The sequence below is a fragment of the Nymphalis io genome, chromosome 30 (genome assembly GCF_905147045.1).
Source record: "Nymphalis io chromosome 30, ilAglIoxx1.1, whole genome shotgun sequence".
Taxonomy (NCBI): Eukaryota; Metazoa; Arthropoda; class Insecta; order Lepidoptera; family Nymphalidae; genus Nymphalis; species Nymphalis io.
In genome coordinates, this window is record NC_065917.1 from 5,526,789 (window position 1) to 5,542,811 (window position 16,023).

Here is a 16,023-nt window from a genome sequence, read left to right on the forward strand (position 1 = left end):
AAAGATAAAAAAACAGTTTAATTCCCTTTTCACCTCTTTTTGTAAGTCGATTTGTTTTGTTAGCTTTAAAAGAGTTTTAGTGTTATAATTAAAAAAATAAAAATAGTAGATAATAAATGTGTGAAATATGTAAATTAATATTTGTTTCACTTCAATTGTCAACAATGACCGACTTTTGAGCGATAGGCGAATACTACTAGAATTTAATAGTATAATAATTGTAAACTCACTAAGTAAATATATGAGTGAGAGCAAATACGAATAAATATATTTTTTTTTTAAATAGTAACACAAAAAAATCAATACTTCGAAAATGGAACGCGTTATAACTCTATTCGAATTCAAAACAAAACACCAGTTTACACAAAATCAAACTCTATTTCAGACGGATTTACGTTCAAATTTAATTAAATTTAAGATATTCGATAAAATTTAAATTCATAGATAAAGCCGTCAAGTGAATTTCGGTTTTATCATGTTCCTTTAAGGTGCAAATTTCAATGGAACACTACTGATAACATTTTCATAGATACTAGTGGCGGCCTCTAGTACGGAACTAACCGGCTGAATTATATTGGAGCTCCTTCGTCTTGATAAGTCGTGGTTTCATTGTTGGAAATGAATGTTGAGCAAAATTTGAAATAAGAACATTTTACGCCTAAGGCGTAAAACACTTGACGTAAGCCTGTATTCGGTTGATAAAAAAAAATAGGATCAATCTAGATTATCACCTTTATTAATATAATAATAATAATATCCTGGGATATTTTTCACACACGGCCATCTGATCCCAAATTAAGCTTGTACGGAGCTTGTACTGTGGAAACCCAGACAACTGATATACTACATATACTATTTTTTTTTGTAAATACATACTTATATAGATAATTACATCCAGACTCGGGACAAACAGACATGTTCATGCACACAAATATCTGTCCTGGGTGGGAATCGAACACAACCTTCGGCGTGAAAGGCAAGCATCAACCAACCACGCCAACCGGCTCGTCAATATTATAAGTCTGTTTGTTACGCTTCATGTCTTAAATAATCAACCGATCACCATGATATTTTGCATACACGTTATCAGTGATACAGAAATAAAATTGCACCAAACGTTTGACTTATCAATCTTCACACATAAGCTGAATATACTTTCTCCAATTTGCCCGTCTAAGTGTTTTCGATGTTCTTGTATTTTCTAAATTAGTTATTTTTTAAATGTTGTCTTTAACAAAGGAAACAGAGGTTAACCGGAAGTTCATAGTAAAATGGCCGCTGCGGGGGCGTAAAAGTAATGTGCTTCCGAACGATATCTGGCCATCTCTACTGAAAGTAGGTTACGAGGTTTATTAAGCTATTTTACAACCACTATATTTTAACCTGACATTTCGTTTCGAGTCAAAATTAAAACAAGTAGCCTGTATATATCACACTGGGCTACCTTTCGAGGTGGCTTGGAGCTTATTCCGCCATGCTCCATTGAGGGTTTTGAGGACACGCAACAGCTGTAGCGTGTTTTAAAATTTAAACCACACTATATTATATAATCAATTATTATTATTAAGAGTAATTTAAGTAATTAATTAAGAGTAAGTAGATTAATTATATGTTTTAGAGTAATCGTGTGATGTTAATTAGGCAGATTCCTAAAGTTCCTTTAGAAAAGTCAACCCCAAAATTTATCAAAAGTAACGAATGTCGCCTCCAAGACTTACCCCCGGACACACGCCCCATAGACCAAGGTTAATACGCCACTGTATGGATATTCAGATATCCTCACGATGCTTGAATCACCATCGCGTTATTAACACAAATTAAGAACATAAAAGTTTATAGATTTTTGTCCGGATTTGAACACGTAATATTCCGTTAATATTTAAAGACAGTGCCCTTAATACTATACGCCAGTATGAAGTTGAACCATATACTCTCCAATTATCTTCATTCACTTCTTATGTATTCAATCATTTTCATTTACAGCCAGCGATAGGCTGTGTGGATCTAGAAGACCAAAGGGCTCTCAATTTAGCATAATTCCATAGTATATAATAAAATTAACAAACTTCAACATTATTATTAAAATACTAGCTATTCGTCCCGGTTTCGCACGCGTTGTATAATTGTCTACATAAAACGTTTATATCGTGATACATATAAACATATAATAATGTCCTCCAGACCAATTTCGGCCACGGCGGCCAATCTCAAGAGAGATTAGCCAACTGCGCAGGAGATATTATAGTGCACAAGTGTGTGCGCAAACACAGGTGCACTCTCTATTCCTTAGCTTTCATAATCTGATGGGACGGCAAACCGACACGACCGGAAAGAGTTTGGCGTAGGACCATGGACGGAGTAATCCTCATGATTACTCCGTCCATTGGTGGAAACCGTATCAAGATCCGTACGGTAGTTTTTGATTTTATGACGGACACACAGACAGACACGGTTGGGGCACTTGTTTTATAATATGTAGTGATACTGCGATTATATCAACTTAATTATTATAATCACAACGCGTAAACGCGAAATACACGGGCGGTTTTTATATCAAAATTTACTTTTCAATATAGTTTTTTTTTTTCATTTCTAATAGGTAAGCGCTTTAGCAAATGTGTCCATCGTACAAACAGATAGACAAATGTAGAGAACTCTATTTTATAATATGTAGTTATAGTGTCTAGCTCATAGCCCTCTTTTTTTTTAAGCTAACAATACTGGTCCACACTTCTGGTGACGCTGCTGGCGCTTATTTAACCCAACGGCTGAGTCGGTGCATAAAGGCAATAGTGCCAGCGTCTTGTCGATGCCACAGGACAATCAGCGTGTTTTTTCTATAAATTTATAATGCGTATATATATATATATATATATATATATATATATTATTTTTATTTTATTATAAAAATGACTGTACATAGTCCCTATTAAAGTTGAAACTTCTAGGACATCCTTAGCGGATGCTTACAGTATAAAATAATATTATGTTCCAAATTTAAATTTTATAAACTTAGTAGGCCGTGCGTTGGTAGTCTGCCTAAGGATGGATCAGCGAATTGGGATCACGCAATCCAGTAGAGTCTAACATATTTTTATTCCTTGCGATTCGAAGACTTTGATAAAGTATAAATATATGAGCCGGTTGGCGTGGTTGGTAGATAATTGCCTTTCACGCCGAAGGTTGTGGGTTCGATTCCCACCCAGGACAGACATTTGTGTGCATGAACATGTTATCCTGAGTCTGTGTGGAATTATCTATATAAGTATGTATTTACAAAAGAAAATTAATATATGTAGTATATCAGTTATCTGGTTTCCATAGTACAAGCTCTGCTTAATTTGGGAATATAAAATTAATTAAGTAAAACATTCGATTCTGTTAAATTGATAATAAACAACTATGAAACTTACACCTGTGGAGGCAGAAAGTAACTTTTAGTACGTTGGTTACATTTGTAGTTTTACGATCACTAGATTGGGGGATGCTATTTGTTTTTAAGATCATGTTTCCAAAAAGAGAAGCGATTTTTTCTATATAACGGGCAGGAAACTCACCTAATGGAAAGTGACTAGCATCACTTCAGGCTTGCAGGTGTGTTGCAGTCTTTGAGGAATTATTATGCTCTTTTCTTGAAGGTTTCTATGTCATAACGGTTTGGAAGAGCCAGCGAGAGCTGGTTGCACAGTGGTTGTGAAATGCAAATTTTGTAATTTGCCTGGCTAGCCCATAAGATAGGCTACCATGGATTATAAACTTATTGTTGTACCACAGTCTATAGGCAAACCATTTGCCTTCCTAATAAAACGAAACATGGGGCGTTTTGTTTATGAGATAGTATTAAATTATTCTTCGGAATCCAAAACGAAGTTCTAATATTTTTATTTTATTTTCAGCTCGACAATGCAACCGCCAAGCTGAATGTGCTGGTATTAGCAGCTCTTCCTGTGTGAGGACGCACTACGATCCTGTCACAAGATGCCTATGTGGAGACAACCTGCCTCCAGTGAATGGGCAATGTGAAGCGGTTACCAAAGGTACGTGTTATAAATTTGAAAATAGAACGGGTGCCAATTTTCGTATATATATGTCTCACTCGTATACGAAACTAATAACGTCTACTTTGACATCAAAAGTTGTGGAAGATGTATAAGGTGACCGTATCGCTAAAATGGAACCTATTCCAGGCAATCTTAAAGTGATGAAATCTATTGATAAGTGGTCACCAACGCCCATATTCGTTAGTGCTGTTAGAAATATTAACTATTCTTTATATCGCCAATGCACCACCAACCTTCGGTACTATGATGTGAGTTTGGTTACACTGGCTCACTCATCCTTCAAACCAGAACGCGACAATTCTAATAAGTATTGCTGTTTGGCGTTAGAATAGATATTCTTGCACAAAATCCTACTTTCAGGTGAATTATACTAAATGTATTCGAGATTTTCCAATTTCTAAAGCTTGTACATAATTTTAATTTACATAAATAAATTATAAAAAAATATATATTTCAATTTGATAAATTACACAATGATGTTATTTATTATTATTTATGGTGTAAAAGTGTTGGAACGCCAAGCGTACAGAAATGTACTTTATTTCCAACAGCGTAATACAATATTACCGGAATGTGTTATAATTAAACTCATTACGAACTTACAAATTAAGTTATTGACCCACGAGCTAACTCTAATGCTAACTTTTATTAAAATATACGAAAAAACCAAAACTATTAAATCGTACTTGCTCAATAAAAATGCTTTATCAAGTTACCTACTGATTATCTACCAAGGAGATTCTGGATCCTTGGGACGATGTTCCATATAGAGACTAGGTAGTCTCTATGGATGGTGTTCGACCAGCGTGTCCATGATGGGGTCATCAGGCCAGCCTAGGAATCCCATTAAGATCAAAAAATAATACTGCCTAGAAATGAAATCATGCAGGCACATGTCGACACGTCTGTGGAGACTAGAATACATTTAAAATATATATACTGTTGGAAGAGCTTTGTGCAAGCTCGTCTGGGTAGGTACCACCGCCTCATCAGATATTCTACCGCAAAACAGCACTACTTGGTAGTGTTGTGTTCTGGTTTAAAGGGTGAGTGAGCCAGTGTAATTACAGATACAAGGGACATAACATCTTAGATCCCAAGGTTGGTGGCGCATTGGTGATGTAAACGATTTTTTTTTTTATAGAATAGGAAGGCGGAATCTATAAAAATATATATATTTATTTAACAGTTGACACACATACCACATTATATAAAATATTATATGACATGTAACTAAAACCAAAAAAAATTAGATTAAACATATATTGAATTACGAACTAGAAAACGACGAGTAATATAACGAATGAGTCTGTGAGTGTGTGCGTGTGTGATTGTGGCTTGTGCTTTGTATATATATGTATATATTGTGAAGCTAATTACGTAATTCACAGCTAACGAAAAGTATCCCCCCTCCCTTTATTCCAGTAAAGTCGCGGACGGAAACTAGTAATCATATACATTGAGACTTGGAGAGATGTAGAGATGAGAAATGTATCACATATGCAAATCAACAAATACAAAATCCAACCGCTTGTTTAAAAAAAACTTTACGAAAAATAATAATTACCAATATTCTTATTCACTCCAATTAAGCGTAAAGCTTGTGTGAGGAGTGAGTCGACAATAGCCCAAGAGTTCAGGATTAAATCTGCGAGTTTTTTCATCGTTGAGATGTAAACCATATTGACGGTTTATCTTCAACCAGGAGCCTTCAACCATGCTGTTCATGCAAGACTTTTTGCCACTATTTTAAAGGAACAAAGACCCAAATTAACATCTTTACAATATTAGTTAGGTCGAAATAAAACTATGTAAAACGTATGCCTATTTCAGATACGGTTAGATAAGCGTTGACCTCGGCTGAACTTTTATTCTGTCCAACGTGAATACTAAAAAGGTCAACACCTATCGTCGTCTTCTTTTTCTTTGGACGAATAGGTTAATGAAATTCACAATTAAATTCCTTATATATTATATAATGTAAAAGATCTAGTGGCTAGCCTAGAAGGTTCTGGACTTGAACATTTTTTTATCGCTGGAAAACGCATTTATTTGTTTGCCCCCAATCAAGTGGGGGTTATGTGGGACTTACAAGGTCATCCTCCTCGTGTGAAGCCAGTGGTTTTCAAGGTAGTCTAATTTAACAAATCATTCAGATGAAACTTATTCCAAGTTTATTTCAAACTAAGCTGTATGTACTCCAATGGGACTCATAAACTATACAACCAAACACAGCGTTTTCTCTATGGGTGGGTTCCCTTGCTCATACTACCATAACGTCCCGACGGCCCGCCTCTGCCTCCGGCCTCCAGCCTAAAGTACAGAAATCTGTCGACGTAGTCCCAGCGCCGCTTACGATGGAGGGAGAAGGTGCGATAGCATGGCTTTTATCTCGCTCCACCGCCAGGGAAAGGCGCTGGAACCCAACAACTAAGTGTGACGCGCCATGTCCAAAAGCACACCACACTCGTTTCTGGACGGTGTCACCTTCCGCTTGGCTATTCCTTGCTGGTACCGAAGCACTAGGTTAAAATCCTGGGTCGAAGTTGCTATCAATTAATTCTCAGTAACAAGATAAGTCTAGAAGTTACCCGAGACTCGGAAAGAAAAAAAAATCATGTTGTATTTGCTTTCCTATCAATAAAAGGCTAATTTGCTTTTAAAAAATAAGTTTTTCCGTTTTCCTATTCTTTAATTTAATTATCGACTATTGCCATAAAAGTTAACAATTACGTTTGGTTTTGACATAACGGTATATGTTAACATATTATCGGTTCCGATTCGAATAAATATAGATGATTCAAAGTTGGACGGAATTGTATTTCGAACGTATCGTAATCGTTCTAAATTAGTAGAATTCGGCCCCTGATTTCGTCTTATAATTGGCTACGATCCGGCCGCGGCTTTGTCCGCATGTGACGGGTGTTAGGTAATACGTAATCTGTATTCCTTACATCGTGCATGTAAAATTTCATGACGATCAGCTGAGTGGTTGAGACGTGAAATGTTTACGGGCATAGTAATCTAAAAATCACAGGATCCTAGCAACTGAGCTAAAACAAACGTACATTGCTGTTAGTCTATTTAAAGAAAAAAAAAGAATTATTTTATCACAGACAGAATAGGAATTTCTTTGCAAAATTTCATGCTGTTAAATCCAACGATTTAGGCTGTACTGTCTTTAAATATCCTACCTACAGATATAAAATTACTTAAACCAATTATAACATTTACTTCGCAATATTAATTCATTTAATTTTAGAAAGACAAACAGTTATGACATAGAAAAATATTTATCACATTCAAAAATATATATATATAACAATAATTATACTTAAGATTATAATTTTCCCTTAAAACGTAATAACGTCATTCTGTGACCCTATTAAGAGGCCATGGTTGTAACGTAATTAATGGAGAGCGGTGTAATAAATAAGCGTTTAAGGTCACGTGACTTACACCCCTCCCAATTAGCCTCAGAGGGAAGGGGCTGGGGAGGTGTACAATTATAGTGTAGCTTTTGTAATTATTCGTTTCGTTGCCTTTATAATATATACAGGTAATTGTTCAGGCGTTGTTATTTCATGGACAATGAAATGCTGTTCGAAGTCGAATTTGAGTGAAACGTTGCCGTGTGTAACGTTTTTTTTTTATATAGAATAGGAAGGCGGACGAGCATATGGGCCACCTGATGGTGAGTGGTCACCAACGCCCTTAGACAATGGCATTGTAAGAAATGTCAACCATCGCTTACATAGCCAATGCGCCACCAACCTTGGGAACTAAGATTTTATGACCCTTGTGCCTGTAATTACACTGGCTTACTCATCCTTCAAACCGGAACACAACAATACCAAGTATAAGTGTATTTTTATATGACATCTATTTGCGCGCCTCGCTTAAGACCGACTCGTACAGTACAGTACAGTACAGTAACAGCCTGTGAATGTCCCACTGTTGATCTAAGGCCTTGTCTCCTTTTTTGACAAGATGGTTTGGAGCTGATTCCACCACGCTGCTTCAATGCGGATTGGTGGAATACACATGTGGCAGAATTTCAGGGAAATTAGACACATGCAGGTTTCGTCACGATGTTTTCCTTCACCGTCAAGCAAGAAATGAATTATAAACACAAATTAAGCATGAAAATTCAGTGGTGCTTGCCCGGGTTGAACCTTCGACCATCGCTTAAGATTCACGAGTTCTAACCATTTCTGCTTTCTCATAAGAACTAATAGAATATATTCAAAAAAATATTAAAATCACAACAAAGCACGATAAATTATTTATTATAAGCACAGATTATAAAGGTCAGTTTTTGATAACAGAACCTTAACGATATTTAAAGTCGTGAATAAAAGTCATGGAAATGTAATTTTCCTAAAAAAATCCGTGTAATTGATCAAAAGAAACGATAATCGTTTGGTGTTATATTACAAAATGGAAATATAGACTGAAAATTCTCATATATATTTTAACACGACATTTTATTATCATAAAACAAAATCAAAACACGAACGTTGCAGTAAATTACGATCGTTCGTGTAATGAGGAAACAAACACGCGCGACCAATCAGGACGATAACGCGGAATTTGTTAAGCGACGGCCATAACTTTGCGTTTATTAGAATTTTGATATGAACATATTATAGCTTTTATTTTTTAAATATTTACATTCGACAAAGAATTATTTTCATTAAAGCCTTATTGCACTTTTACTCCAAAGTCCAAGTGATTCAACTGCAAACGGGACAAAGTTATATCTTTTCCGATCTGATAGGACTTGTTGTTTGATGTAAAAAAAATAGTATTTCGCGTCATTTATACCAATTACAACATATTTGTATAACTTGAGGAGAAATAGAATTGAAGTATGACACTGATCGGAATGACGTAAGGATTCTAACGATACCCCATACTTTAAATTGAGACATTTAAAACTTAAGATGTAATAAAGAAACTCACATACACACGATTACATGAACCCTGAAAATATTATACTCTTTGTATGGGAAGTTGGGTAAAAGCGGTGGAACACTTATATGGTCTTTAGCTTCCGCCCACACCTAGGCCCGAGTGAGAGGGGAAATAGTAGCCTATATGTGAAGGAGGTATAAGCTATCACCATTCCAAATTTGATCCTATTCTGTTATATTATTTAATTATTGTATTTTTCTTAAAAAAATTTAATGTGTAAATTGGCTAAAGAAAATAACATTAATTGCTATCCAAATTGCTATAACACAAACGATACATTGTTTTGTCATACCCACAATATTTTGAGTGAAGAGTTTAATTTGTTGTTCCTTATTTTTGTGTACCGCCCGTGTGTGTGTGTATATAATATTTAAGTATGTTAATCTTGTTTTCTCAAATATTTAACACTTTAAATATTTGAGAAAACAAGATTAACATACTTAAATATTAATTGTATTCTTTTTTTTTTGAGAAATAAATTCTTAAGCCGTAAGATCTGTCCTCACAAACTTTCGCGTTATGTTAGTTAGAATTGTACTAAAAATATTTTTAGTAGTTGGTATTGCCACTAGAGTAAAGAGTGTGTAAAAAAAATCATCTAAGTCGGTTGTGTGGAACTGGCTTTAAATTCTGAAAGGTTTGATACTCACGTACTAACAAGTACAGTTAAATAAAAGTTCATAAATCTCCCACTGCTGGGCAAAGGTCACAATTTTTCCTTCAACGCCAGCCACAAGATGAAATATAAAATCAAGCCTTGATAATACCTTTATGATGGCCGGGGCTTGAAACTAAAAGCTTCAGTTAAATTTCACATTCTCTAACCACTGAACACTCGTCAATCTTAGTTCGATAATATATTATAAAACTAATGTTACGCATTTCATTTTTCAGCTCTTTATCACGTGTGCGCGAACAGTGACGAATGCAACGACGGCCTCATCTGCTTAACACCAAATATAACCAGCTCTGCGCCTGCGCATCTTCGTGTCCACTCGCCACAAGACAAGATATGCCTGTGTGACACTGAGAATGGCTACAGGGAGAAGGAACACTCGTGTAGCGGTGAGTTTAAGTTCTAGTTGTCTGGATAAGTAAAATTTATCCACGAATTAGATTATTTTAATATGCAACTGAACCAGCTGGAAAACGCAATGTGCCTGAAGCCTGAAGGGGAGACCAGAATATCCACTAAAACCCTGCAGTAAGAGTGTACTGCATGTTTTTAGTGGAGGGCACAGATGTCTGTGTTAATTCCATTCGATTTTCAATGAAGAACAGTCTGTACTTTTTAATAAATGCACACCTCTTGTAGATCTACCTTATTAAGAGTTATTGATACTGGCCCTTCTTATCAACAAGCCACATATCGTGGGTATGACGAAATACTATTTAATTTGCTAGTTAGCTTGTACGGATGCAGTCAGTGACGTCTTGAATCCAAAGTAAAAATATCAAAACTTTTTTTATTTTATTTCAAATATCTAGGCAAACTGGCAAATCGGCCACTTGATGGTTACCCTTTCCGTCATAACGAGGAGCACCACGGGATCGCTTTCGCATGCTACCGTGAGTTGGTACCTACCCAGACAACCAAAGTCTTACCATCAAATAAAATAATTTGTAAATGCCTGAACTGCGTGTTTTGAAGTTTAACTTTACTGGTGGTAGGGTTTTGTGCAAGCTCGTCTGGGTAACTACCCACTCATCAGATATTCTACCGCAAAACAGCAATACTGGGTATTGTTGTGTTCCGGTTTGAAGGGTGTGTGTGTGTGTGATAATCAAATCTATATATTTGTTGTCCGTACATTTTGTGATCCTTTCTTATTGATTTGATTTACGTAATTTTTTATGTGCCTGCCTGTTTTATTTCAAAATCTTCTATATATTTAAAAGGATAAATGACTGACTGGCATATTAAATTACTTCAAATACTACACGGGCTCACACCATCAGGACGATAAAAATATGCATACAGGTTCCTTTAAATAAAAAAAAAATCGACCACTAAAGAGTAAGAGAAATAAAACTTTGTATGAAAACCTGTGATTTCAGAAGACAGAACTATGGTAATTGGTGAGGAGACTACCATTTACCATTAATCCCATAAGTTATGGAGGTTTTTATTCCCAGAAATATATGATAATTTTTCTTACATAACTACATACTACTAATCAGGTCATTGTATTTGTAGGTCTATTTACTTTATTTATATATATATACATCTATTTATTACAGATGCTGACATCCTAAGAACGTCAACTATCCTCATGATCTTCGTAACCTGCTTAAGGAAAATGCTCGTCAACTAACTCAAGACAATTTCGCACGATTCATATTTATTATTATACGTCTTTATTGTATAGTATATCGGGATTGGACATAATTGCAAGACAATAAGAAAACGTATTTGACTTGAAATCATCTAAAAAACAATTGATATAATTATCTTTTTTTATTCTCGCTCGTGTATCACATCTAGCCGTAGCTTAATAGCTGTATGGCGCAAGTGTGTTCAATCCTTTATACTTCAAATAACATTATTTTAACAGCATTTAATAGTTTGTAATAGTATACTATTATTCTATTTTTGTCAAGTACATAGATATTACAATAGTATGGCGAGGAGTTTGTGAAAAAGAGAAAAAAACGAGCTGGCATGCGAAATATTCAGATTTCAGTTGTTACCTGATGAAAAAATAATTGCATAAACTTGAAAACAATTTCTTAAAAGTAATAATCAGTAATAGTATAATTTAGACAGTTGAAAAGTATAACAGCAGAAAACTATAAAATTAAAAAAAGATTCAGACATTGTATAAGTATATAATATCTATATAATATAAAAAACAATCTGCATTATAAATTAATTTATAATATACATGTATTTCTCCTAATAGATATAATTTGATCTGATGAATTATCCAGTGAAAACTCTTTGCGTTACAAATTAATTAAAAAAAATTAAAAACATTAGACCTAACGTCACTTGTCAATGTTGTCAAAAATATTTTTTCATAAAATATTATTTTTTAATAGGAGTTTTTGGTATTAAGTAGACAACACAATAGTATTCGTGCTTATTCGCTCACATATGTAATACATTTTCAAATAAATATAAATCACTTTATTATTAACATTTTTCATAGTTTGCAATAAAATAATGCACATTTAATAAAGTCCGAAACTACGTGTATATATTACCAATCTATCTAAATGTCACTTAATCAAAAAAATATTTTATCTGTAGTGATACTTTTTTATTTAATCTATATCTAAAAATAAAACGTAATTAATTTAACGATAATACGACATACATAATATTATGTAAATAGATTTACGATTCAGCACGTTTTGGATTTAAAATTAATATTAGATTTAAATATTGTAAGGAAAAACCCCACATTCACGCGATTGTTGACAGCTAGCTTTGAAATACGATTTTGAAAAAAGTAACTAAAGAAATTTTAAATTTTTGCGATAAATGGCTAGTGAATCTAAATAGAAAAAATAATTTGACGATTTGTATAATATTTTTGTTGCAATTACACGTCATAAAAATAAGAACAATTTGATTAAAATTTCACTTATTAGTTAAATATGGATTGACTATTTAAACCACATTTTAAAAGGTAGCTTATAAAAAGAGTCCGTAAGACAGTAAGGTATATAAAAAAACATTAAAAAATAAAGGCCATTATTGAATTTTTGACAGTAAAGAAGTAAAGAGTACAAATAAGTTTGTACAAACACACACACACACAAACATGTGTGCTAAAATTTCACTCTCACCCTTCATATAGGCGTAAGAAGTCACACAGTGTAGCGTAACTCGGGGTTTTACCATATTTAACTACTTAATCGTTTCATATTTTCTAGTTATTTTTTTTTGTAGTCAAATGTCCACTCTAACATTAAGGATAGGAAACCTCTTTGGTCAGCTTTTAATTAGTTTTAATCGTTATAATATTTTAGTATTAAATTTCAATATTAATAGAGCTTATATCATCTTACTAAAAGATTAGTTTAGAGTAGGTGTGTTTCTCTTGTTTAAATAAATAAATTCACACTGCAGTTATTTTATTAAATGTGTTACCCAAAGTCGCTTAGTTTGTCACATAACACGGAGTCATTATTTTCTATCCATCAGATACTTATTTTTAGACAAATAACCAAAGAAAAACCTTTTCTAAATTAAAAATTTTATTTCATCGTTACATCTCTTTCACAATATATATAGGTATTTAAAAAATAAAATACAAAAAATTATACATTTGTACATGTATGTATATACAAGCATTGCTCATTTAATATAATATTAGAAGACATAATATAAACACTATTATTAAAGAATAACAGGCAAAAATAAACTAATTAATCTCATTGCCTTTTTATCATCTGAATATCTAATTCAGATATATCATCATATAAGATTTGCCGACTGCCTCGTTGGTCTAGTGGCTTGATGTAAGGCCGCAGACCCGGAGATCCTGGGTTCAATTCCCAGGCCAGACCAGTAAAAAGTTATTGGGTTTTTCTGAAGTGTGTACACTCTCGTGCCTCGGAAAGTACATAAAGCCGTTGGTCCTGGACCTGAACTCTTTCCAGTTGTGTCGGATTGCCGTTCCATCGGATTATGAGAGTTAAGGAATAGAGACTGCACCTGTGTTTGCATACATACTTTATTTTTCCAACTCCAATATTTCACTTTCCTCAATAAAAAAATAATAGTTGGAGTATAGTAGTTAGCTCATTTAAATTTGTGCTAGAAAAATATGTTAATTATTAGTATAAATTAGATAATACCTGCAATATATTTTCTACGACCATTTGTCGATTCATTCATATACCCAATCGTAAAAAAGATAATCCTTATCTTATACATTATTCGAAAGTGTAAAGCGTACCTAGAAATATTGTACGCCATTTTAGCAAAATAAAAGAATAATTTTGTGTTTATTCTTATACTTAGTTATGTAAGCGCAAATAATCGTTTAAATGCAAAATATACGTTGATATTTTATTATAATTTTCTACATACATACAACGTTTAAAGCATAGTAAATATTAGTTACTTTCCTTAATTATTGTTTGCTAAAACTATATAAAAACATAATTGTCCACCGCGTACAATAAATTAAAAAAAAATGCAATAAAAAACAATCGTACCATAAATAACGTTTAATTTATTACCGATATTTCAATATTAACATTAACCTCGTTGAATGAAAATAAAATTACGATTATTTTTACGTTTACGATTTTTTAAAGCCCTGATGACGTTATCTGTCAGTTAATAAGTTTTGATGTTTATTTGACAATGACACTTCATTAAATAAAAAACATCTATTCCGCATGTTATATTCAAAGTTTTATTAAAATAACAAACCATGGCAAAAGATCCGCTAGATGAAATGATACAGTTCTTAAAACCGCAATCACGAATTGACCTAAAGCACATTGCATTGGATCATTTACTGGGCCTGTCCGGTTCGGAAGACGGGATTAATGTTCTTTTAAAAAACGAAAAAATTATACAGTGTGTACTTGAATTAACAAACGATAAAGTGGATGAAATTAGCAAAAACGCGTTGCTATTACTAGTTAACGTGACTGCGAACCCGATTGGCGCTTCTGAGCTACTCAAATACAAACCCAATATGAAAAATGTTGTTGAAATATTCATAGGTTATGTCCTCGATCAACATAAAAAAGATGCGGATGCCGTCTGTATGATCCTATCCAATATCACAAGACAAGAAAAGTTATTAGAGGTTTGCCTTGATATATATATGCCCCATATGAATGACTTATTAAGTGTTTTCGTTAACTTAGATTATAATAAGAAAGGATCCAAGTTACATTACTTAGCTCCCATGTTTAGTAATTTAAGCTGTGCACCAAGAATACGGAAGTGGTTGACAGAAGAAAACCCATATGTACCTCTTATAAAACTTTTACCGTTTTGTAATTATGAAGAATCTGTGATACGTAGAGGTGGAGCTATCGGTACGTTGAGAAATTTATCATTCGACACAAAATACCACAACTTCCTGTTGAGTAATGATTTAGATTTGCTTACATATCTATTATCACCTTTGATGGGTAACGAAGATTACCCCGACGATGAAATGGACAAATTGCCGATAGCTCTACAATATTTACCTAAAGAAAAACAAAGGGACGCTGATATAGATATACGAAAGATGATAATTGAGACGTTAAATCAGTTATGTGCACACCGAACAGGTAGAGAAATATTGAGGGATAATGGAGTTTATTATGTACTACGTGAGTATCATAAATGGGAGAAAGATCCGAACATATTACTTGCATGTGAGAATGTTGTCGACATTTTAATACAAAAGGAAGACGAAGTTGGGGCAGAAGACTTAAAAGCAGTGGAAATCCCTGATGATATGACGGAAAAGTTCCAGAAAATGGACGAAGAATATATAAATAGTGTAAAATAAAAACATCTAAAACATATTTATATATTTTTTATTCTTTTTAGACAGTCTGGCAATAATTATAAAGCCATCTACCTAGTTTACAAATTTAACATACTATTTTTGTAAAATATCAAAGCACCAACCGTGTAAAATACTAGTACCTTCTATTTCATTTTATTGGTCTTTACCCAAAGTGCACTTATTGATGTGTATAAAAATTTCGAACAAAATGCAAAATGACACAACACTAGCCATCTCTTTATCCTGCACCAGTTTAAATAAGTTTTAGTAAATCTTTTTCACACAACATGGCAATAGTGAAATGTTACGGAATATTTATCTCGTTCATTTTGTTAGGCTTTAATTAATTTATCATTGTTCAGTTAGTAGTGAATATGAAATTAAACATTATAAATAAAGTAAATAAAAAAAAAAACACCAAAGGCGTACCATAGACAATTATTACATTTATAATTTGTAGTTTTGGCAAAAAGGGCTTTAAACTAATAACACGAAATATCCTTTGAGTA

The 16,023-nt window shown here is 33.5% G+C and overlaps 2 protein-coding genes across 3 annotated transcripts in view; both read left to right on the forward strand.

The window, feature by feature from the left end:
- The window catches only part of LOC126780129 (uncharacterized), a 28,996-nt gene extending 15,881 nt beyond the window's left edge, over positions 1 to 13,115 (forward strand). For both annotated transcript variants that reach the window (XM_050504397.1, XM_050504398.1), the window contains exons 3-5: positions 3,897 to 4,037; positions 9,933 to 10,103; positions 11,280 to 13,115. In XM_050504397.1, coding sequence (XP_050360354.1) covers positions 3,897 to 4,037; positions 9,933 to 10,103; positions 11,280 to 11,353 — 386 coding nt within the window. In that variant the 3' untranslated portion in view covers positions 11,354 to 13,115. The remainder of the gene's footprint in view (positions 1 to 3,896; positions 4,038 to 9,932; positions 10,104 to 11,279) is intronic.
- Positions 13,116 to 14,360: 1,245 nt separating this feature from the next.
- LOC126780043 (protein HGH1 homolog) lies at positions 14,361 to 15,530 on the forward strand. Its single transcript, XM_050504297.1, has one exon. The coding sequence runs from the start codon at positions 14,432 to 14,434 to the stop codon at positions 15,512 to 15,514; it is 1,083 nt and encodes a 360-aa protein (XP_050360254.1). The 5' UTR covers positions 14,361 to 14,431; the 3' UTR covers positions 15,515 to 15,530.
- The last annotated feature ends 493 nt before the right edge of the window (positions 15,531 to 16,023 follow it).

Coding starts and splice junctions, on each gene's coding strand:
- LOC126780043 (XM_050504297.1), top strand. CDS start 14,432: ATGGCAAAAGATCCGCTAGATGAAATGATACAGTTCTTAAAACCGCAA.